The sequence below is a fragment of the Psammomys obesus genome, unplaced genomic scaffold, assembly GCF_907164565.1.
Source record: "Psammomys obesus unplaced genomic scaffold, mPsaObe1.curated_primary_1811, whole genome shotgun sequence".
NCBI classification, from domain to species: Eukaryota; Metazoa; Chordata; class Mammalia; order Rodentia; family Muridae; genus Psammomys; species Psammomys obesus.
In genome coordinates, this window is record NW_026585895.1 from 44520174 (window position 1) to 44543117 (window position 22944).

Below are 22944 nucleotides of genomic sequence, written 5' to 3' on the forward strand. Positions count from 1 at the left end.
TTTTCACCGTGTAAGTTTAATGCTGGCTCAATACCTACCGCAAGCCGCCTGGCTCTAGACAGGGAGTTTCCCGTAAGTCCTTTAGGCTTGCCTAGTGCTCACAGCATCTCCCACAGTACTCTGGGGCTCCCTTGTCATGTGACTAGGGTGGCTCTCTCCAGAGGGAAACTGATGCGCAGTTTGGGTCGCGGGGGCCACTACGCTTCCCTTCCACCCCCACTCCCGGGCTTGCGTAATCTCGCGTGAAGTGAACAGTATCTTCTCGCGAGAGCTAAGTCGGGATCCCTCCAGGTCCGCCTCCGTGGTGAGGAGGAGGAGGAGAAGGAGGAGGAGGCGGAGGGAGGGAGGAGGAGGAGGCCCCGTCGCGGCCTTTGCCGCCGCCAACGGGGCTGTCCCTGTAGCTCCCGATGGAGTTTGAGGCCCTGAAACCGCCGCCGAGCTCTGCCCCGGCGAGACGAGGCGCCTCCGTCGCCGAGCCGCGCCGTCGCGGGGCCCCCGGGAGCGGCCCTTAGCGACCCCGCCCGGGCCCCTCAGGTAGGGCGGGGGCGGGCACGATGCGGCTGGGGCCCTGGCCCCGCTGCCCGGTCCCCAGAGGTGGGGCGGGGAGCTGTCTCTGCCCGGCGGCCTGTGCACGGTGGCCGCCGGTGCCCCGAGGGTTGGGAGCCGCGGGCCGCACCTGACACTCGGCGGAACCCGGGCCCCGAGGAGGCCCCTCGCTCCGGTAGGGCTTTTTGATGCGAAGCGAAACGCTCAAATGGCCACCTTCCTCCGACACCGGCTGAAGGGACGCCTCTGACCACTGAGGAGCCCACCCGAGCAGAGGCCGGCTTCCTTCTTTGCTTACCCCAGTTAGGAATAGGGGCTTTCGAAGAGGTCCCCCAGATCAGGTCCTGTCTTTAGGGTTTCCTTTTCAGTTCCGGGGCTTACCGAGACCCCAGCGCTGGGATGGTGGAGGCGATCTGAGTGGTGTAAATAGGGGACCCTGGCCAAACAATGCCCACGGAGGTCTTAACCTCTCTGGAGGGAGATGGCTGGACCAGAGAGGGTACGCAAGGGATGTGACTAGGAGCAATGGCATGAAGCACAGCCAGGGAATTCTGCTATAGCTTTCTTTCCCTCTTTCGTCTTATTTTCCTTGGGGGAGCCTCTTGAGGAGACTCTTCCACCATCTTAGGAGAATGGTAGAAAGCATCTTTGTTTCCAAGAGAAACAGCTGTACTTTTCTCTGTCCTTAGCTTTCAAGAAGGAAGGAGATAAGGGTAGCTGTCATTTCCATCCTTGAAATCACTGGAGTTTTAAGATACTGCCAGACACATCTTTCACACCAAAATAGTCTCAAGAAATCAAGAACATAAAGTAATCAAATTCAGTGATTCTCAACCTGTTTATATTTTTTGCTTAAGCTCTACCTCAGTTATTTTTAATTCCTCTGTCTTACCTAGGACCCTTAGTAATTTCTCACCTTGACCCACTATGATTAGAGTGACTTTATATCCCAAATGAAGTGTTTAAGTATCTTACTGCCATTATCTTTATTAATCACATTTAAAGTTCTAGTAAAAACTTTTGGTTAATCTGAGGAGGGAATAAGTGATATTATTTGACCAAGTAGGAAAGAAACACGTGTTTTAGTTGGTAGGTTCAGTCTTTTATGATTAATTGTATACACAGCCAAAGACTTGAAATCATTAAGAATAGCTTTTGGATTCTTAGTTCCACCTTTCATCTGGTTAAAAAACTGCATCACTGTTTTGACCTCAACATTTGTGTCTTAAGTTGTTTGCTAACACAGCTCTTGAAAAAATAGAGTCTATCACATCCTATTAAAAGCTATTTTCCAGTATTGCCACTTTTTTGTTGATTTGGTGATTCATGTTTTCCAGATTTCAGAGTTTGGAAAATTGCTAGAAGAATAAAACCTTAAATATATTTTCTAGTCTTGTTTAGAAAAGGCAGGTATCATAGTGAAAAACAGCTTTTTATTATTTGAGAATCTAATTGTAGTCTAGTTTATTAGATGATCATTTGAATTAACTCTGATCTGTCATTGTTTTGTTAGTCTGACATGCAAGAAGACTTAATCTTATTCATGTTTTCATTAATTCAGTTTCTGTGTTTGTAATTTACTGCTTTCCAGTAGGCAAAGGCATTTTTTCCTACACTCAGGATTTTATGTTTAAAACTAGGACTTCTTCATAGTGTATGGTGGGTAAGAATGCTATAAATTCATAAAAAAAGTTTTTTTGATTGTTTGTTTTGTTTTTTGAGACAAAGTTCTCTGCATAGCCATGACTGTCCTGGAACTCACCTTGTAGACCAGGCTGGACTTAAACTCACAGAGATTGCTTGCCTCCACCTCATGAATGCCGGGGCTAACGGTGTCCCTCACCATTCCTGGCTCTAATAAGGTTGACATAAGTACTTGCTTATTTTTGGTTCAATTGGGTTGAAGTTTCACTTCCTAGTGATGGAAAAAGGAAGTCTGGTAAAATAAAATAAAATAAAATAAAATAAAATAAAATAAAATAAAATAAAGCTAATTGGAAATTAAAAATAAATTGTATTCAGTCTCATGAATCTTGTTAATTACATCTTTGTGATCGAGTGTTCTAATTCCATTAAAACCTTAAATGTGTGACTTACCTCAAAATTTCTAATAAAAATCAGATTTCGAGTATTATTATCATTTGTAGTCTAGATTTACCTGTACTACCTGATAGCCACATGTGACAGTGAAGGACTTGAAATGGGGCTAGTGTAATTTGAAATGGGTTATTTGTGTTTTTGTTGTTGTTGTTTTCTTGTTTTGGTTTTTGGAGACAGGGTTTCTGTGTGTAGCCTTGGATGTCCTGGACTCCTTTTGTAGACCCAGCTGGCCTGGAACTCAAAGAGATCGACGTGCTTCTGCCTCCCGAGTGCTGGGATTAAAGGAATGCACTACCACCACCTGGCCCCAAAGACTTAATGGGAAACTCTATAACATTTTAATATTTAAGTTTTTACATGATAACTTGTTAAAATGATATTTTACTTATGTTGTATAAAATATACCACTAAAATTGATTCATCTATGTTCTTTTTCCTTTTTTAAAAATTTGACAGACAGAAATTGTTGTGTTTTTGGTATGTGTAGTCTGGTGTCCGTCCATGTCCCATCCCCGACCCCAGACAAGATTTCTTTGTGTAGCCCTGGCTGTCGTGGAACTCACACTGTAGACCAGACTGGCCTCGAACTTACAGAGCTCCACCAGCCTCTGCCTCCTGGGTGCTGGGATTAAAGGCATGTGCCATGATAACTTAGCAGTTTTTTTATTCAGGGTCTCAGTCTAACCTAGCCTGACCTGGAACTCACTCTGTAGCCTAGGTTAGCCTTTAACTTCTCAGCCATCCTTTTGCCCTGAACTTCCTGAGTATTTATAGGAGTCAACTGCCAAGTAGTGACACAATAAATAAATACATGTGAAACCAAAAACTTTCCCAATGATATCTTTTTAGAGTCAAAATTCCTTGAGTGCTAAGAACTTTAGTAATAAGAAAGATAAAGTTAGCTGGGTGCCACATGCCTTTAATCACAGCATTGGTAGACAGAGATAGGCAGCCTGGGTACAGAGTGAGTTCCAGGACAGCCACGGGTATACACAGAGAAACCCTGTCTTGAAAAACAAAAAAGAAATAAAGAAAAAAGATAGATAGATAGATAGATAGATAGATGGATAGATATGGTTTTATAAAGGCAAAAAAACAAATAATTAAGTTGTCTCAAAGTTTTTCAAGTTTAGCCATCACTAAAGAAGTAGAACCTTTTTTACTTACAATTGGAAGTTATTTCCCTATTAGAATGCATTGAAAGTTCTGTCTTATTTTAAATACTGGGTTCAACCCCCTAATTTGAAGAGTAAAACTTGATTTTACAGCTTAAAACTAAATAGCAGTTTTTAACATTGTGGTACAGCATCTTTTTTTCCTCCAAACTCTGTTATACTTGAGTACTGAGCTGTAGAGGTTGCACGTAATTTTCCTTAGCTTTTGTTTGCATGTTTTTTAGGTTAAGTCTTAACATTGTTTCTGATGCTTTCAGTATGATTTTAAATCTAAAGCAGTGTTTTGTTTTGTTTTGCAGTACCGGGGATTGAATTTAAAGCTTCACAAACATTAGGCAAGTGTTTTACCACTGAGCCACATCCTTAAACAAAGCTAATTATATTGATACGTTTTATATGGAGAAGTACTGGTCTAGTCCATTTCATTAGCTTTTCCCAAATGTAAATAATGATTGTTTAAAGTAACAGAACCGACATCTAAGTATATATTTTGTAAACAGAATTATAAAAATACTGTGCTACACTATTATGTGTTACAGATAAAACAGTGAAAAAGACATACATTCTATTCTGACTTTTTAAAAGTAAGTGTCATGGTCCTGAACTGGCTGTGTAATGTTAGTAACAGAAAATGAAACTGTGTAGCTGGTATGCCATTTATTTTGGTAAGGAAGTTTCTAATTTGCATCTATAAGACAAGTCTGTTAGTCTTTATATATCCTGAGTTTGGGCTCATAGCAAGGAACTTACAGCTTGGTGATCTAAGACTGTTTTAAGGTTCTGCCTCTAAATTAGCCTTTTCCTCCTTTGCTTTATCTTAGGCTTTTTCAGTTTTAAAAAGTAGTTACTAAAATTAATACAAAATGAGAATGTTTTCTTAAGCTCTGTAGGCACCCAGGCTTTTGAGCTTTTTAATTTTTTATCACAACTGAAATGTTTGGGAAGTATATTTAGGGAGAAGTACGTCATTAGTCACTATAAATGTTAGCAGCAACTACGATATCCACTGAACCAAATAAGTTGTTGTTAAAATATATCACTGTAAGCCTAAAGGTTTTATAAATTAACATGATGAGCTTTCCATTGTTCATTTATATAATTTTTTTAAAGTATTTGTTTATTTGCATGTATGCATGCATGACAGAAGACATCAGATAGATAGTTGTGAGCCACCATGTAGTTGCTGGGAATTGAACTCAGGACCTTTAGAGGAGCAACCAGTGCTTTTAACCACTGAGCCGTCTTTCTAGCCCCTATTATGCTTTTCTTTTTTCTTTCCTTTTTTTTTTTTTTTTTTTCTTTTTGGTTTTTCAAGGCAGGGTTTCTTTTAGACCAGGCTGTTCTTAAACTCACAGAAGTCTGCCTGCCTCTGCCTCCCCTAGTCCTGCAATTATAGGCATGTGCCACTGTGTCCAGCTATTACGCTTTACCTAATACTATAAAAATAATAGGCTGGAGTGCGGTGGCGATCACCTTCAATCCCAACATTGAGGAGTCATACAGGCAGGTCTCTGTGAGTTCAAGGACAGCTTGGTCTTTAGCCAGGGCTGCTCAGAGAAACCCTGTCTCAAAATAAAAATAATAACAACAATAATAATAAGATGTGTATCATTTTTGGGTAGTTGTAAAAGTATTTTGTAGATGAGCTTAAAAAGTACCTTTTAAATAGAGTTGAAATTCCAGTGATGTCACTAATGAAATATTTTAATACGCTATGCAAGTTTCTATGTTTTGGGTAAAATGTTAAGTTCTTTTTGAGTAACAGAATTTGTTGAATATAGTGCTGAAGAAAAACATTTTTAGGAATCAGATCATATCTAAGGAAAGTTTAGTTCATAAGTTTCCTGTCAAGAGTCTGGCATACAGGAGGGAAAGAATTTGACAGATACTGTCAACGTTTGATTTAGAGCTATTTACATTTTAGAGTCATTTATCTAATTTCTAATATGAATTAAATTTGTCAGCAGTATTAAAAGCTCTGATCTGTGTATATATATGTGCAGACATATATTACAGAGATATCTGGTGTATCTGGAGCACTGTCCCAGTGGTCTTGGAGAACTAAGGAAAAAGCTGTTAGTTCTTGTCTGCTGCTGCCAAGCAGCTTATGATACCCTAACTTAGCAGAGTTAGTGTTTCTACACAAATTTCTAGAAAAATAGAGTTCCAGTCATAGATGCAAAATGAAATTCTTCTTTTGCTTGGATTTATCATTCTGCAGCCAGAAAAGAGAACATCAAGTATGTTAGTTTCAGGAAGGATTTGCTCACCTGCTTATTGTGGATCTGTACAATTGGAAGCAGACTAGCTGGTTTTAGAGTGGTGGCTCTAAACAGTTTGAGGATAAAGTGTAAAAATAATTTATAACTTGACAAAATTTAGTTGCTTAGAAGTAAATATATTGATATTAATGTGTAATTTTTTTCTGCATTAGAGCTGCTTAGTAAAATTTGTACATTGTATGAATGTGTTTTTATATAGTAAGACCTGTAACTCATGTTTACCAAGTAATTTTTAAATTCTTTTTACAACTAGGTGGTGGTGACACATACCTTTAATCTCTGCACTTGGGGGGCTCTCTGTGAGTTTGAGGCCAACCTAGTCTACAAAAAAAGTTTTAGGACAGCCAGGGATATACAGAGAAACCCTGTCTCCAAAAAACAAAACTACAACAAAAAACTTTTGCAATTTTTAAACATTTTTTACGTGTGTGTGTGTGTGTGTGTGTGTGTGTGTGTGTGTGTGTGTGTGTGTTTTAAGACAAGGTTTCACCCTCTAGCCCTGGCTGTCCTGGAACTTGCTCTGTAGTCCAGGCTGGCCTTAAATTCACAGCGATCTGCCTGCCTCTGCCTCCTGAGTGCTGGTATTAAAGGCCTGTGCCACCACCTCCAAGCTGAATTTTTTTTTAAAGGTTAAAGCACAGTAAGGGTCTAGAGTTTTTGCTTGTCTCTTGGGGTGCTGAGGAGTGCTTGCTGTTACATGTTTCTCTCCTGATGCTGACTACTATTTCAAGCATCTAATATTCTGTATGTGTAATGTATTTGGTTGATAAACATTTGTATGAAATAAAGTACTTACTGGCTGTTTAATTATCCTAAATACCTAGATTTGTTTTTAACCTGACAGCCTTTGTCAGACTTACCTAAGTTTTAAACTGGAAAATATTGAAGATTTTAAAGTTAAGTAGTATAATTTAGATTGTAGTAAATCTAAATTAGTGCAATTTAGATTATACTATGCGGAGGTGGCACACACCTTTAATCCCAGCACTTGGGAAACAGGTGGATCTCTAAATTCGAGGCCATCCTGGTCTGCAGAGTGAGTTCCAGGACAGCCAGGGCTACACAGAAAAACCTTGTCTTAAAAAACCTAAAAAGTAAAAGATGTTTTAAAAATTGCAACATATAGTTTTGTTGTTTATTTTTATAGAGACACCTGAAGCCTATATTTAGAAAGGTTGTGCTTCTGGAGTGATGGTGGTTGATTTTAACAGTTAACTGAATGACTAATAAATATATCATTAATTCTTCCTTTTGTCCATTTGCAGCTTACAAAACACTACACAGCAAAATAATGATCTGCTAGACTGCTAACCCGAGCATCAGCTTCCACAATGCCTGTGCAGGCAGCTCAATGGACAGAATTTCTGTCCTGTCCAATCTGCTATAATGAATTTGATGAGAATGTGCACAAACCCATCAGTTTAGGTTGTTCACACACAGTTTGCAAGACCTGCTTAAATAAACTTCACCGAAAAGCGTGTCCTTTTGACCAGACTGCCATAAACACAGACATTGATGTGCTCCCTGTCAACTTTGCACTTCTTCAGTTAGTTGGAGCCCAGGTAAGTGTTCAGTAGTTTTACTGATTTACTATATCAGTTGTCAGAATTAGTTCACTAGCTGGTACTGAGTATGTTGACTTGTAATTGAAACCTACAAGGTATCAGTTTGTTTACTTTTTGTGAGGTGTTCTAAAAAGTTTTTTTTTCTTTTCTTTTTTTTTTCTGTTTTTTGTTTTTGTTTTTGTTTTTTTGAGACAGGGTTTTTTCTGTGTAGACCTGGGTGTCCTGGACTCACTTTGTAGACCAGGCTGGCCTCCAATTCACAGAGATCCACCTGCCTCTGCCTCTCCAAGGGATGGGATTACAAATTACAGGTGTGTACAACCTTGCTGGCTAAAAGATTTTTCTTAATGCTATAAATTCTTAAGCATAATAATGAATCCCATTGCAATTATATATTTCTTTGCTTTCTCAATACCAAGGCTTGAATTTATGTATATAAGTGCTTTGGTAGAGAAACAGTTGGTACATGAATATATCAGCATTTCTTTTTTAAGTCATTTGAAAAGAAAATCAGAAATTTAGGTAAAAACAAACCAACTAAAGCTCTCAGGCGGAGAATTTGTTGGTGTTATTTATGACTTTGGTTGTAAATGAGAAAATAAATTATTAGTAATAAATTCTGCATAACATTTTATGCCTCTATGTTGTACAATGATTATTTCATATAATTTCACTGAATTGTAAGAAGAATCTAGATTTGATAAACAACTTTTATTTGATGAGGGTCTGTTCTATGTTACATATGAAAATAAATACTCTGAATGCCATTTCTAATTCTTACTTTAGCTCTTTAGGTACCCATTACCCCTACTTACAGAAGAAGAGAAGGTGAAATTTCACAAAAAGTATATGTTAAAGTAAGAAAGAAGAAAGTAGTGGTCTAGTTTGGTAGCACATGCCTGAAAACTCAATGTTCCAGGCATCAAGATACAGTTCAGTTCCGTTCTAGCCAACACAGGGAAACCCTGTCTCAAAAGTCAAGTGAAACAAGAAACACCCACAAAAATATGCAAACCCAAAACTAACTAAAGCACAGAGTTTACAGTTTTATAAGAAAATTTCTTGGTTTATTTACGAAATTTAATAATTTACTATATTCATGTCTTGATAGGTAGAATTGTTCTTTTAATGCTCAAAATCTATTTTCACTGTTTTAAAATCAAGACAGTGATTCTGTAATCAATACTGTCATGGTTTATTTGGTAGCATACTTTTCCTAATGTATCATAAATTATGCTGTCTCTTGCCAACAGTTGCACTTTAAAATCCAATACTAGCTACTTTCTGTCTCCTATAGCTCTAGTAGCTCTTAGTGTTCCTTCTAAATATATGTTACTTTAGTACTTAAAATAACCTATGGATCTGTGTATTTTATCATACATCTTTTCATTCTCATCTCGTCACTATCTCTATTTATATTGGTCTCCTAACCAGTTCTCAGATATGCTGTGTATATTAATGCATGGGGATTTTGAAAATGTTTTTGCCTACAATGAGTTCTTACTCTCTACTTTCAAGTATTTACAAATGTTGCAGTTCTCCAGGAAGTTCATCCTGACTATACCAGTAAACTGCAACTCTTCTCCAGTTCTTTCTTTTTTTTTTTTAATTTACTTTTTTTCTTAACTGTGTGAGTGTGTCTATTCATGTATTGTAGTGATGTGCACAGTCCAAATACTGAGTTACCCAAGATGGGTGATAGGAATTGAACCTGCCTCATCTAGAAGATGAACAGTGGCTCTTAATCACTGAGCCATCTCTCCAGTCCTCTCCCTGTTTCTCATTCCATTTATGAATGTGATGTATTTTCATTGATCACCTTCTAACATAGTATTTGTTTATATATTTGTTTATTTATTGACTGTCTCTTAATGTCTATAGACTTTAAACTCTTTGAGGTAAGACATTTTCTCTTTGAATTATTGATAGTATGGACACATGAGATGATATGAACTAAATTTTTCTCAAGGTCAGACATAGGCATACAGAACCCTAAGTTTACCTACACTATTTTTTCTTCTTCTGGTGCTAGGAATTAAATGGAGGTCTTCACATGTGCTAGTTGGGAATTCTCTTCAGTGAGTTACAATTCTGGTTACATCTCTATCCAAGGGGGTATAGATTATAAATTTTAAATTTAATAGGTAAGTCATGTTGAAGCAGTAGTAAATGGTATGGGATGCAGACAGAATCCCTGACTCTCTTTCTTAATTTTGTTTTGAAATACTTTTATACTTAGAAGTTGAAGTAAAGTAGTACCAAGGACACCTGTAGAACTTTCCTCATATTAGTATCTTTTAAAATTTTTTTATGGCTTTAATCCCAACGCTTAAGGAGGCAGAGTCAGGCAGATTGCTGTGAGTTTGAGGCCAGCCTAGGGTACAAAGCAAGTCCAGAACAGCCAAGGCCAAGGAGAAACCCTGTCTCAAAAAATTTTTAAAAAAATTCTGTGTTGTGTATGTGTGTATATATGTGCATGTGAGTGAGGTACCTGCAGAGGCCAAGGTGTTGGAGCCTTTGGAGCTAGATTTACAGGTAATGGTAAGCTGCCCAATGTGGATGATGAGAATTAAACTTGGATCCTCTGGAAAAGCAATGCATGCTCTTACCCTCTAATCCATGTCTCCAGCCATGTCATATTAACATCTTTCATAATCATGGCACTATTAATGCACTCTAAAAGAGTAACATTTATAAAATACTGCTAACTTTTCAGTTCCATTTTAAGTTCACTTAAATGGCTTTGATGTAGTATCTCTATATAACAATTTTATATTCACTAAGATTGTTAGCAGATATATAAGGAGAGATCTTACATGAGCTGAATGAATGAAACCTTTTTTTTTTAGGTACCAGATCATCAATCAATAAAGTTAAGTAATCTAGGTGAGAATAAACACTATGAAGTGGCAAAAAAATGTGTTGAAGATTTGGCACTCTACTTAAAACCACTAAGTGGAGGCAAAGGTAAGTTTATAAGCATTTTATTAGTATTAATACTTGGTCAAGTGTTAGTGTTGAGCTCTTTAATAGTGGCTAGAGTCACTACCTGTCATAAAGTCCACTGTCTGTTGGATGGGTATACACATATTAAGTTATTTTAATTGCTTTGACAAAAGCAGAATTTTAGTTTATCACTACTTTTCTAGTGATTAGCTAGCTATTCCTTATAAATGTAATAGTTATTGAATGAATCAAATATTTATTTTGTGCCTGTTAATAAAACATGGACTTAGGATGCTTGAGATACTTTGGAAAATACAACTGTCACCTATGTGTAGTACTTGTATTTCAGTAGCAAAAAAAAAAAAAAACTATAATAAACAGTGTGATGAGTTAGGCTACATAATGTAAATGATAATTGATATAAAAATACACAAGGATTAAAAAATGGGAAAGGATAAAGACTTAAAGATCTATAGATTTTAAGAATATCTAATGAGGTCCTGCTTTAGAATGTGACTTTTGAAATTGAATTGAGATAAAAGAGGTGAGCTAGGTACCCATGTAGATCCTGGAAAAGTGTTTTTTAGGCAGAGGGAATAGCCATCCAGCATATTATGCTTGTGGTAAGAAGACAGTGTGCTTAGAGTAATGAGTGAGGAGAGGGTCACAAGAAAAATATGAAATATATATAGTTAAAGCAGGGAGATAGACCGACTTGGACCATTTAAGACTTGAGCTTTTGCTCTGAGTAAAGTTGGGGAGTAGTTTGGAACAAAGTGGTTACATAATTTGACTAATGTTAAAAGGATCATTTTGGTTGTTCTTGAGACTATATAGAGGGACAAAAGTAAAAACAAACAGGCAATTGAGGCAAGGTTAGTAAAAGTGGAGCTTGTTACCAAGTTTGATACATTTTGAAGGTAAGACAATATTTCCCTCAAAATATTAACTGAATTTGCCTTGAGAGGCCGAGTAGAAGAGGCCAGTGTAACTTCTAAAGTGTTTTGCTTGAGCACCTGCAAAGAAGGTTGCTGCAGCTTATGGGCTGGTTTGTGTAAGAAGCTCAAGTTTAGTTTTGGTTATAGGAATTTTGAGATATCTTAAGATGCACTTAGAGCAGTGGTTCTCAATCTTCCTAATGCTGTGACTCTTTAATTCCGTTCCTTTGTAGTTGTGAAGACCCCCAATTACAAAGTTGCTACTTCATAACTGTAATTGTGCTACCATTATGAATCATAATGTAAACATTTAACTGGTTAAATTTAACATTTAACTTACTATTTTGCTGGTAAACATAGGATCTCTGATATGTAACCACTGTGAAAGGGTCATTTGACACCCCCCCCAGGAGTTTTGACCCACAGGTTGAGAACCGCTGACTTAGATATTACTGAGTAACCAGGCATATATGAGTTTTAAATTAAGCATGAGGTGCATGGTCTGTAAACTTTGGGGATTATTATGACATAAATAATTTTTAGAGCAATGAGACTGGATGAGATCATCTAAGAAAGTCTCTTTAAGCAGGTAGATCAGGGTAGAGGCTTAAAAACTGGTGTCAAAGGATACTAGATGGAAGAAAACTAAGAAAGTGTTCTGGAAAGTAAAATAAAGTGCTTTAAAGAGTAAAGTTACTCATATTAAAAGTTATTGGAAAGTCAGAATAAAGGTTGAAGATTAAGTATAGATTTATCAAAGATGTAACTGTCTTGATGGACAGTTTGGTATAAGAGGTATTGTGGCAAAACCTTAATTGGAATAGGTTTTCCAGATTGTAAAGCAAGAGGTTGGAAATAGTTTATATAGAAAATGTACAAGATAGCCAGGCTAAAAGCAGGAGAATCAGAAGTTTGAGGGCAGTGTGGGCTATATAATGAGACTGTCTCGAAAATAGAGAACAGTGAGAGAGAGGCAGATCATAGATTTACTATACAAGGGAGTAAAGAAATAATAAGACAACAAGGAAGAAGGATCACTTAAAAACAATCTGTTTATATTTTTCAGGTGGGTCAAACAGTGGCATACTTGTTCTTACTATTTTGTTGGTAGAAATGATTAAGCAGTGGGGGAAAATGTATTATGCAGGGCCCTGAGTAATAGGTTCACAGGAAGAGAATATAAGAACTACAATTAAGTAGTGTTACACATTTCTTCTGTGCAATTTCATTTTTTAAAATAACCACTATTAATTGTTACTTTTTAAGGTTAAAATTTGCATTCATTTGTCTGTAAATTTACCTCCAGTTCCTTTATTAAAGATGGAGAGTAAAGTAAATCCCAAAATGCTTTTTGGACAGATCCAGCCTATAGAACAAGACACCTAAATGAAATGTGACGTATTTAAAGAATTAGGCTCTTTATTTTTAGAGAATGGTAAGAAACAGGGACAGAATATTCAGTTAAAAAATAAAATTATCAGACAAGGGACTTAAAAAGAACTTATTTAATAATTAAATACAGATGATGAAAATTATCTTTTTTAAATTGAAAAATGTTGAGTGTCTTTTGTCTCTGTTTGTTAAAGGCGTAGCTAGCTTGAACCAGAGTGCCCTGAGCCGTCCAATGCAAAGGAAACTAGTTACACTTGTAAACTGTCAACTGGTGGAGGAAGAAGGTCGTGTCAGAGCCATGAGAGCTGCCCGTTCACTAGGAGAAAGAACTGTGACAGAACTGATACTGCAGCACCAAAACCCTCAGCAGCTGTCTGCCAACCTGTGGGCTGCTGTCAGGGCTCGAGGATGCCAGTTTCTAGGGCCAGGTAAAATAAATCGCCATCTTAGTGTTTTTATTGGTCATCAGGCCTGGAGGATGCAAATTTTTAGGGCTAAGTAAAAATGCTATGTATCCTGACATAGGATAAGTGTAAGTCATAGTCTATTCTTATAGTCAGTACTTTGGAAAAATTTTCTCTTTTAATTCTCAGGCATCGGTGAGATAGAGGGCTCATCTGCAATTTGCAAATTAGAAAACTAATTTAAGAAGGGTCCTATAACTGCACAGGTAGTATGTCAAGGAAGGTAAACTATTGGGGGGAAGGCATGTGATATAAACAGTAAACTTCTGATTGATTGTTAACATTTGGAAAACATAAAAAGTATTAAACCAGCATGAAATTCCTTTATGATCAATACTATGTATGTCCTGTTTCAAACAATCTTTATACCAAGTTATGACGTACTTTGATTATTGCAAGTTTGTTATCTTTTGATTTAGATCTGTAATTTGGGTAGAATGTGTATAGGAAACAAATTTTACTTGAAAGGTTTTGGGTTTTTGTTTGTTTTAAATAGTTTCATGTGTAGCCAAAGCCGGCCTAGACTACTTTGTGAATAGTATAGTCTAGCCTCCAACTCTGTAGTCCTTCTGCCTGAGCTGGAATTACATCCAGCTGGGAAACATTTTTTTCTTTAAAGATTTATTTTTATTTAAGTTTATTTGTCTGTGAGTATGTATCACATGTATGCAGGTACCCAAGAAGGCCAGAAGAGGGTGTCAGATACCCTGGAACTGGAGTTATGGGTGGTTGGGACTGACTGACTAGGGTGCTCAGAACTAAACTCAAGACCTCTGGAAAAGTAGCAAGTTCTGTTAACCACTGAGCCATAACTTCAGCTCTGAGGAAACTTTTTGTTTTGTGTTTAGTTTTTTGAGACAAGAGTATTAGGAAACATTTTTAATGAGAGACATTGGGACAGCCAGACTGAAATGTGGCAAAAGAATTAAGTGCTTTTTAAATATCTTTGAAAACTTGAACCAATTATAAGCAAATGTCTTGAGACAATTGGAAAAATAAAATGTGGACTAGATATTGATTAAGGAAATATATTACTTTTGTTAGATGTGATAATGATCAGATGTTAAAAATTTAAAGAGCAACACCTGTTAGAAATACATACTGAAGTATTTAAGGGTAAAATATTATGTTATTGGGGACTTATGTCAGGTGCTAGATGTGATGGTATATGATTTTAATCCTAGCACTCGGAAGGCAGAGTCAGGTGGATCTCTGAGTTTGAGGCCAGCTTGATTGATAGATGAGTTGCAGGATAGTCAGGGCTACATAGGGAAACCCTGTCTCAGAAAAATAGAAAAAATAAACAAAACCAAAACAAAAAGAATTAAAACAAAGCTTCACTCTGCAGCCTCTTGCAGGTTTTGATTTATATTTCTGTACTAACTAAAGAATTTCAGTGTCATATGTAGCAGTGGTTCTCAACCTATATGGATTGTGACCCCCTTGGGATCAGATGTCAGAAATCTTGCATATTGTATATTTATATTACAGTTCATAACAGTAGCAAAATTACAGTTATGAAGTATCAATAAAATAACTTTTAAGGTTGGGGGTCTCCACAACATGAGAAACTGTATTAAAGGGTTACGGCATTAGGAAGGTTGAGAACCTCTGCTATATAGGCTTGTTCTCTACCCGTCTCTTATTTGACTGTTAAGTTTTTGATGCACTTTTGAATCAAGTTTTTGTCTTTTGGAGGTATAATTTTGGCAATTCCTCTAAAGTTAAATATGACCCAGGAGTTTACTGGGCCTTTAAAAAAATAATAGAGATCAGATACTCAAACTGATACTTGGACACAAATGTTTATAGTAGTAATATTTATAATTAAAAGTTGAGCACAAGCAGGTCATGACCATGCATGCCTGTAATCTTAGCACTTGGGAGGATCAAGTAGGAAGGTGAGTTGGAGGCCAGCCTGGGATGAAAACCCTGCCTCAAAGGCCCTCAGTTAATTTCACAAATGTGCCACCATGCTTTGTCTTTTGTGTGCTTTATTTTTATTGTTATTAATTAATTAATCACCTTTTTTATTTTAGAGATAAGGTTTCTCTCTGTAACCTTGGCTGTCCTGAGCTCAATTTGTAGATTAGGCTGGCCTCAAACTCAACAGCAATCTGCCTGCCTCTGCCTCTTTTTGTGATGGTATCAAAGGTGTACGCTACCACAGTTGTCTTCTCATTAGTGTTCTTTTATCTGGAATCATTCCTTACATTATCTTGATAGGGATATCTTGAACATATATCTTGATTGATATGTCTTGAATATAGACTATTATAGTATAAACTTTATCAATCAACTAATAAAGGCATAATCAAAATATGTTTTCTTAAAGTACTAACCATATAAAGAATGAAGTAACACAAAATTTGTTATACCCATAGAGTGATAAATGCTGCTTGTAGATAATGTTTAAAAATACTGTGGAACTTGTACGAAATGAGTGATTGCCAAGGAGAAAAGATTACTGGAAATTGTTTCTTGATGTCTACGAGTTTTCCTTTAGAGCAGTGAAATGTCTTTGCACATTTAATGATTGTTCAACCTTGAGAATATACTAAATGCCACTGGATATTGCAAACCAGCTTTTTGTTTACTGTGCTGGGATGGAATCAAGGGTCTTGTATATACTAGGCAAGAAAGAACTACAGCCTAAGTTATGTCCCCAGGCCTGTTTGTTCTTTTTGTTTTTTGTGAGACAGGGTTTTTCTTTGTAGACTTGGCTGCCCTGGAACTTGATTTATAGATCAAGCTGCCTTCAAACTCAGAGATCTACCTCCTTTTGCCTCCTAAAATGCTAGGATTAAAGGCATAGGCTACCACACTCAGCTCCCAGACCTGTTTCTTAAAGAGGTTAACTTTATTAAAATTCTATCTCCAATTTTTTTAATTAAAATTTTATTTTATATTAATTACAGTTTATTCATTTTGCATCCCAGCTGTAGCCCCCTCCCTCATTCTCTCCAAACCCACCCCCCTTCATCTACTTCCATGCCTCTGTCCAAGTCCACTAGTAGGGGAGGTCCTCCTCCCCTTTCGTCTGACTCTAGCTCATGGGTTCTCATCAGGACTGGCTGCATTGTCTTCCTCTGTGGCCTGGTAAGGGTGCACCTCCCTCATTGGGGATGGGTGTAGTCAAAGAGCCAGCCACTGAGTTCATGTCAGAGACAGTCCCTGTTCCTCTTACTAGGGCACCCACTTGGATACTGGGCTGATGGCTCAGAGGTTAAGAGTGCTTCTACTGGCTGCTCTTCCAGAGGTCCTGAGTTCAGTTCCCAGCAACCACATGGTGGCTAATAACCATCTAGATCTGATACCCTCTTCTGGCATGTAGGTGTACGTGTAGACAGACTATTGTATACGTAATAAATAAATAAATAAAAATCAGAATTTTGTAATGTCCTCAGTTAACTCCAGTTTTGTTCTTAACTAATGATGGTGCTATGATATTATCTCTAATTTGAGTCATAATAGCCTCACTTTGAAAAGGGGGATTTGATTTTGAATCTATATTCTTGATTTTGCAGTTTTAAAGTTCCATTGTTTTGATAGATTACAATGTATTTTTAACTTTTTAGTTTGAAATAACTTTAAATTCACTGAAAACATAACAAAAAATAGTATAGAGAATTACTTGTATATTCTTTAGCCATATATATCAGTTTTTATATTTTTCCACATTTGGTAATTATTTTCTTTTGTGATATGTTTTAGACTAGGTTGCATATTGTATTTCCCTGTCTTTATTCAGAACTTTAGCATGTTTACTAAAAGCAGTATTACTGCTTTGTGATAAGACTATAGTCATTAAGTTAAAAAATTGGTGACAATGTAATACTACAGTCTGTAATATATATTTAATAGTGTCCATTCCTCCCAAAATGTATTTTATGACATTGTTTTCTAAGGTGTACCACCAAGCTTGTGTCTCTTTTTAGTGTTACTTGTTTATTTATATTCAGAATTTCACTGTAGAAGCTCAGGCTAACCTGGAACTCAAGGGCTTCTTACCTTCGCCTTCTAAATATTATAGCCCTGTGCTACCATGCCCAGCCATCCGTATTCTTTTATCTTGAACCATTATCAGTCTTTCTTGGTGTTGATATTTGTGAAGAATACAGAATATTTATTTTATAGACTATTTGTTGTTTTAGGTTTGCCTGATGTTCCCTTGTGATTTGACCCAGAATATTCTGTATTTCCCTAGTTATAAAACAACCTAAGTAGCCATGCAGTGGTGATGCATGCCTTTAGTACCACCACTTGGGAAGCAGAGTCAAGTGGATCTTTGAGTTTGAGTCCAGCCTGATCTACAGAACAGCATAAGTAAAGTTAATGCCTTCTTTAGGTATTCTATCCAAAGGCAAAATTATTTAAAATTGTAGACAAAATAGTTTCTGACAGGCACAGGATCTGTTTTGTACGTATGCCAAATGTATATGTCCTAAAGAATTACCATTGCAAAAGTAGCTCTTTGTTTTATGAATTACTTTTCCATTAAGACCAATATCTAATTGACTGTTCTATACCTACAAGGTTTTGTTCACTGGGTCAGAAAGATGACTCGGTGGTTAACTGCAGTTATTGCATTATAGAGTTTGATTCGTAGCATCTACATCAGGTGACTCACTTGTAATCCAGTCTCTAAGTAATCAGACTTCTCTGGCCTTAGAAGATGTCTGTGCTTAGATGCATAGACTCATACTTAGGCATCCACAAGTAAAAAATAATAAAAACATAAAGGTCTGTTCACACCTGTGTTTTGATTGGTTATTTAGTACAAAGTATTTTTGTTTGGTAACTTTAAAAATTTCTATTTATGCGGCTGTAAATTTTCTATTTATGTGGCTAAGATCACTTTTTGCTCTTGCAGAGAACCCAGGTTCAATTTCCACTACCCACATAGTGGCATACTATCATTAAACTCCAGTTCTAGGGGTGCTATATCTTTTTATAACTTCCATGGGCACCAGGCACATATATGGAACATGCATACACATGTAGGAAAAACTTTCATACACATAAATCTAAATATTTAAAAATTTTTCAATATTGTGAGCTAACCATGGTGGTGTATGCTTTTATTCCCAGCACTTGGGATGCAGAGGCAGGCAGATCTCTGAATTTGAAACTAACCTGATCTACAGAGTGAGTTTCAGGACAGCCAGGGCTGCACAGAGAAACAGTGTCTTGAAAAAACAAAACCAGATAGATTTAACATTTTATGTGTATATGTTAGATCTATTTAACATGACGTGTGGAGATCAGAGGTCAATTTTGTAGTTGTCTTCTACCTTTACCTGGGCTCTAGAGATTGAATTTAGGTTGCTAGCTTTGATCAACAAGCTCTTTTACCTTATGAGTTTTTTTTGCCAGCCCTTGATAGATTTAAAAATGAATTGTTTTTGTATGTTGTAAATTACTCTTTTCATGTTAATTAGGTATAAATTATACCTCCATAAGTTGATACCCAAATAGATTTTTGTCAGACATCTTCAGTATAATATTTGTTCTTTACTGTTTCTAGCTATGCAAGAAGAAGCCTTGAAGTTGGTATTGCTGGCATTAGAAGATGGTTCTGCCCTCTCAAGGAAAGTTCTGGTACTTTTTGTTGTGCAAAGACTGGAACCAAGATTTCCTCAGGCATCAAAAACAAGTATTGGTCACGTTGTGCAGCTACTGTACCGAGCTTCTTGTTTTAAGGTAAGTGCTATAAAGCTGTCTGAAGACTGCAGGTTTGTACCCGAGACGGAGTCTTCTGAGAATCCATGTTACCAGTCTAGTAACCCCAGAAATACAGAACACTTCCATAGTTCAGAGTAATTGTTTTTACTTTTCCTTTTGCATTAATTCATCTTTGTCACCAAGTGCTTGTTTCTACCTGTTGATTTCAGAAATACTGAATTGAACATATGTAAAATCCTAGCTTTAGATTCTTAGAGGAACTTGTATAAATACTAAAGACACCTCACTTTCTTGTATCAATTGCTTTAATAAGGAGTCCCAAATCATATTGTAGACTTCACAAGAGTAGGAAATCTTTGCAATCCATTGTTTTCTTTATCTTTTGTGTAGTGATTAAAGTGTTTAATGTGAAAATAGTCCACAAGAAATTCAAAAGTTGAGAAGATTGCCATGCTGTGTTGCTATTTTGTTTGATGGAATGTGAATACTATTTTAAAATGGAATTTTATTTTAGGCCAATGAAAGATGAGAAAAGCTACCTGAGTCCTTATTTTCTGTTACCTGAGTGTTGCTTGTTAGCTAGTATCTGGCTTATAAACAGGTTTATAAACAGACCTTATTGCTTTGGTGAAAGTAAATCACACATCTTAACTTTTCTTTGCTCATTTTAAGGCTCTAAGATTAAAAAAGTTTTTCTTGGAAGTACTCTAGTTTAGAAAACAGGTGAGTGATTATGTTCAAATGGTTTCTGTCTGTAAAGGAGATAACAATTTAAGTGACATTCTGCTTCCTCAAACATCATGTTTTCAGCTAAGGAGCCAAGTTACAAAGCTCATTTATCACTCACATGTAACTGACTAAGCTTTCCCGCTGAGTTTCACTGAAATAGCCAACTCTTTCTTTTTTTTTTTTTTTTTAAGTAGGTATCAATCTGCTGTTTGGTCTATGATTGTTACATATTTATTGTTCCCAATGTTGTCTGGCATTTGCACCACACTAGTTTAGGATATATTTCATTTTTCTCATTTCATCCTTACTGCCATGTAATTTGAAATGCTGAAGATACGCAAACATAAATGCCAGGTCTCACTTAAGAGATACTTAATTTTAGTAATCACAGTCCAGTGATTACTTTGAGTGTCTTTTAATCACCTTTGCCAGCTCAGCAACCAGATTTTTGTGGGTTTTTTTTATATGATCTTTCCTCAAGATTAAGATTATTATAATCATAATCACATGCAACAGATTACCAGTTTAAATAATTTCTACTAAGAATTGTAATTCATGTCATATGAGATGACTCTGTAGATAAAGATGCTGGCTACTGAGCTTGATGACAAATTTGATTTCTGGATCCCATATGGTGGAAGGAGAAGGCTGTTCCTGCCACTTGTCCTCTCACCTCCACGTGCATGTATGACATGTACTTGCCCACATACATACACACCAAATAAATAATATTCATATATTGGTAGATATTTTTCTATAGAGATTCTTTCCTTACTGAACACTGGAGTGAGAATTCTGGAATTTTGGCTTCTTTAAAAACAAAAATTCTAAGACTGTACTTTCATTTTAATTCTAGGTGTGGAGATATGGGCTGCTTTGGACTATCCACAGCAGCTGATGATGATTTGCCTTGTACTCCAACAGAGACATGGTTTTTCCAACTGCATATAGTTTCTGTGATTGTGTGATATTTGGAATTCTGGGAACATTTCAGAGAGTATATAAATGCTAGAGTCCTGATAGGTGGTATGGGTAGTTGTTGTTCATTTAGGGGGATTGGTTCTAGTTTGTTAGTAACCATTGGCAAAGAAGAAATAAAAAGAAACAAAGCAGATTCAGGGATTTTCCTAATTCATCTTTCCAATCTATCCTTGTTTCTCTACAGTCTAGTGTTAGGGGCTAAAACTGGGGGATAAAGGTTGGAAAAAAGAAGAACCCACAGAGTAACAAAGTCCAGATACAGAGCATGGAATCAGAACAGGAAGTAATGATTCTCACGCTTAGTGTAGTGGCTCCCAACTGAAAGTACAGCATTGGAGTAATTTGTGTGTATATTCCTGGGCGCTGGGACCAGGAAATTCTCAGTCAGTAGATTTGAGAGTATGTCTTTCAGAGCTTCATAAACAAGTTTTGGGACATGTGTGTATGTGTGTGCGGTGGTGGTTGTTTTTGAAAGACAGATTCTCCTGTATCCTAGGCTGACCTTGAACTTGTTAGGTAGTTGAGGATGACTTTAAACTTCTGATCCTCTTCTTTTTATCTTCCAGCTGCTAGATGATGGGTGTGCAACACTGCAGTGTCTAGTTTTATGTGGTGCTGGGGTTCAAGCCTAGCTTCATGCATGCTAGGCAAGCACTCCACCAACTGAGCTACAACTTTAGCCCTTGACAGATGATTTCAGTATATACTAGTGCTTTAATCGGATCCGGCTCTGTTACCTAAGTCTTTCTTCAGCTGCTTATGTGCTTTTGCTGTTCATACGGCATGTATGCACTATGTATGGTGCTTAGGTGTGTGCTAGAATCGTCTAGATCTTTAGTTTTTTTCCTTTAGTTTTCTTTTTCTTTTTTAGATCTTTAGTCTAATTTAGGTTAATAATTCTCCCTTTTATTTCTCTGATGTTCTTTTATAAGTAGGTTATTGAAGAATACAAACTTTTAAGTTACACCCATACCCCATTCATTATTAAATCCTTATTGTATTGATTGGGGCTGGAGCGATAAATGGCTCAGTGCTTAAGAATACTTGCTGCTCTTGAAGATCTGGGTTTGGTTCTCACCATTTACATGGTTCCAGGGAATCTGACACCCTCTTCTGACCTCCATGGACACAAAGCACACCTGTGTTTTACACACACACACACAGACACACACACATGCAGGTGAATACTCATACACATAAATAAAAAAGTAATCAAAATTTTGAGTGTCTCAAACTCTTACCTATTTATAGATTTCTAGAGTATATATGGTCTATTAATTCTGAAGTGATGACTGATTTCCTCAAGTTTATGTTTTTGGTTGTCTATTACCACTGTCTGATGCACCAACAGCAGAAATTTAAAAAAAGTTACTAAAGCAGGGTATAGTGTCCACACCCTGTAATATTAGCACCTGAGAAGGTTCAGGCAAGGGGATTTCAGCAAGGGGCAAGGGGATTTTGAGACTAGGCTAGGCTACAGAGTGAGATCCTCCCAATACACAACTGCTGAGGTAATCTGGAAAGGTTTTTTTGTTTTTGTCTTGCTTTTGTTTTGTTTTGTGTTTACCAATGAGAAAAACAAAGTTGTATGTGTGTGTGACAGAGTCTTGTTAGTGCAAGCCAAACTTTGTGCTCATGATCCTTCTGTTTCAGCTTCTTTTTGTCTGTTTGTTGTTTGTTTTTTTGTTTTGTTTTGTTTTTTTGAGGCAGGGTTTTTCTGTGCAGTCTTGATTGTCTTGGACTCAATTTGTAGACCAAGCTGGCCTTGAACTCACATCGATCCTCCTGCCTCTGCCTCCCTGAATACTGTGATTACAGGTGTGCACCACCATGCAGGTTCTGTGTCAGCTTCTTGAGTGCTGGTATTTTAGGCATGCATCATTGTGCTCAGCAAGAAATTTTAAGTTTTGAATGGATGCATGATTTGTCCAGTCTGAGTCTCAGAATTTGTTGTGGTTTTATGTCCTTTGAGTCTTAGGTCTCAGAGTTCATACAGTGAGATGGATAGAAGGTGAAAGGAGATTCGCAGAAGCTTGTAGTCAGTACAAACAAGATGGAAGAGGAGGACTCACTCCCAAGGTTGTCCTCTGACCTACACACACACACACACACACACACACACACACACACACACACACACA

At 37.0% G+C, this 22944-nt stretch overlaps 1 protein-coding gene across 3 annotated transcripts in view; it reads left to right on the forward strand.

The window, feature by feature from the left end:
- Nucleotides 1-338: 338 nt before the first annotated feature.
- Nucleotides 339-22944, forward strand: part of Rc3h2 (ring finger and CCCH-type domains 2) — a 59017-nt gene continuing 36411 nt past the window's right edge. For all 3 annotated transcript variants that reach the window (XR_008719339.1, XM_055600223.1, XM_055600224.1), the window contains exons 1-5: nt 339-534; nt 7369-7665; nt 10518-10635; nt 13139-13372; nt 18936-19111. Coding sequence is in view for 2 of the 3 variants with exons in the window: in XM_055600223.1 (XP_055456198.1) it covers nt 7435-7665; nt 10518-10635; nt 13139-13372; nt 18936-19111 (759 nt within the window). In the remaining variant the exon portion in view is untranslated. The remainder of the gene's footprint in view (nt 535-7368; nt 7666-10517; nt 10636-13138; nt 13373-18935; nt 19112-22944) is intronic.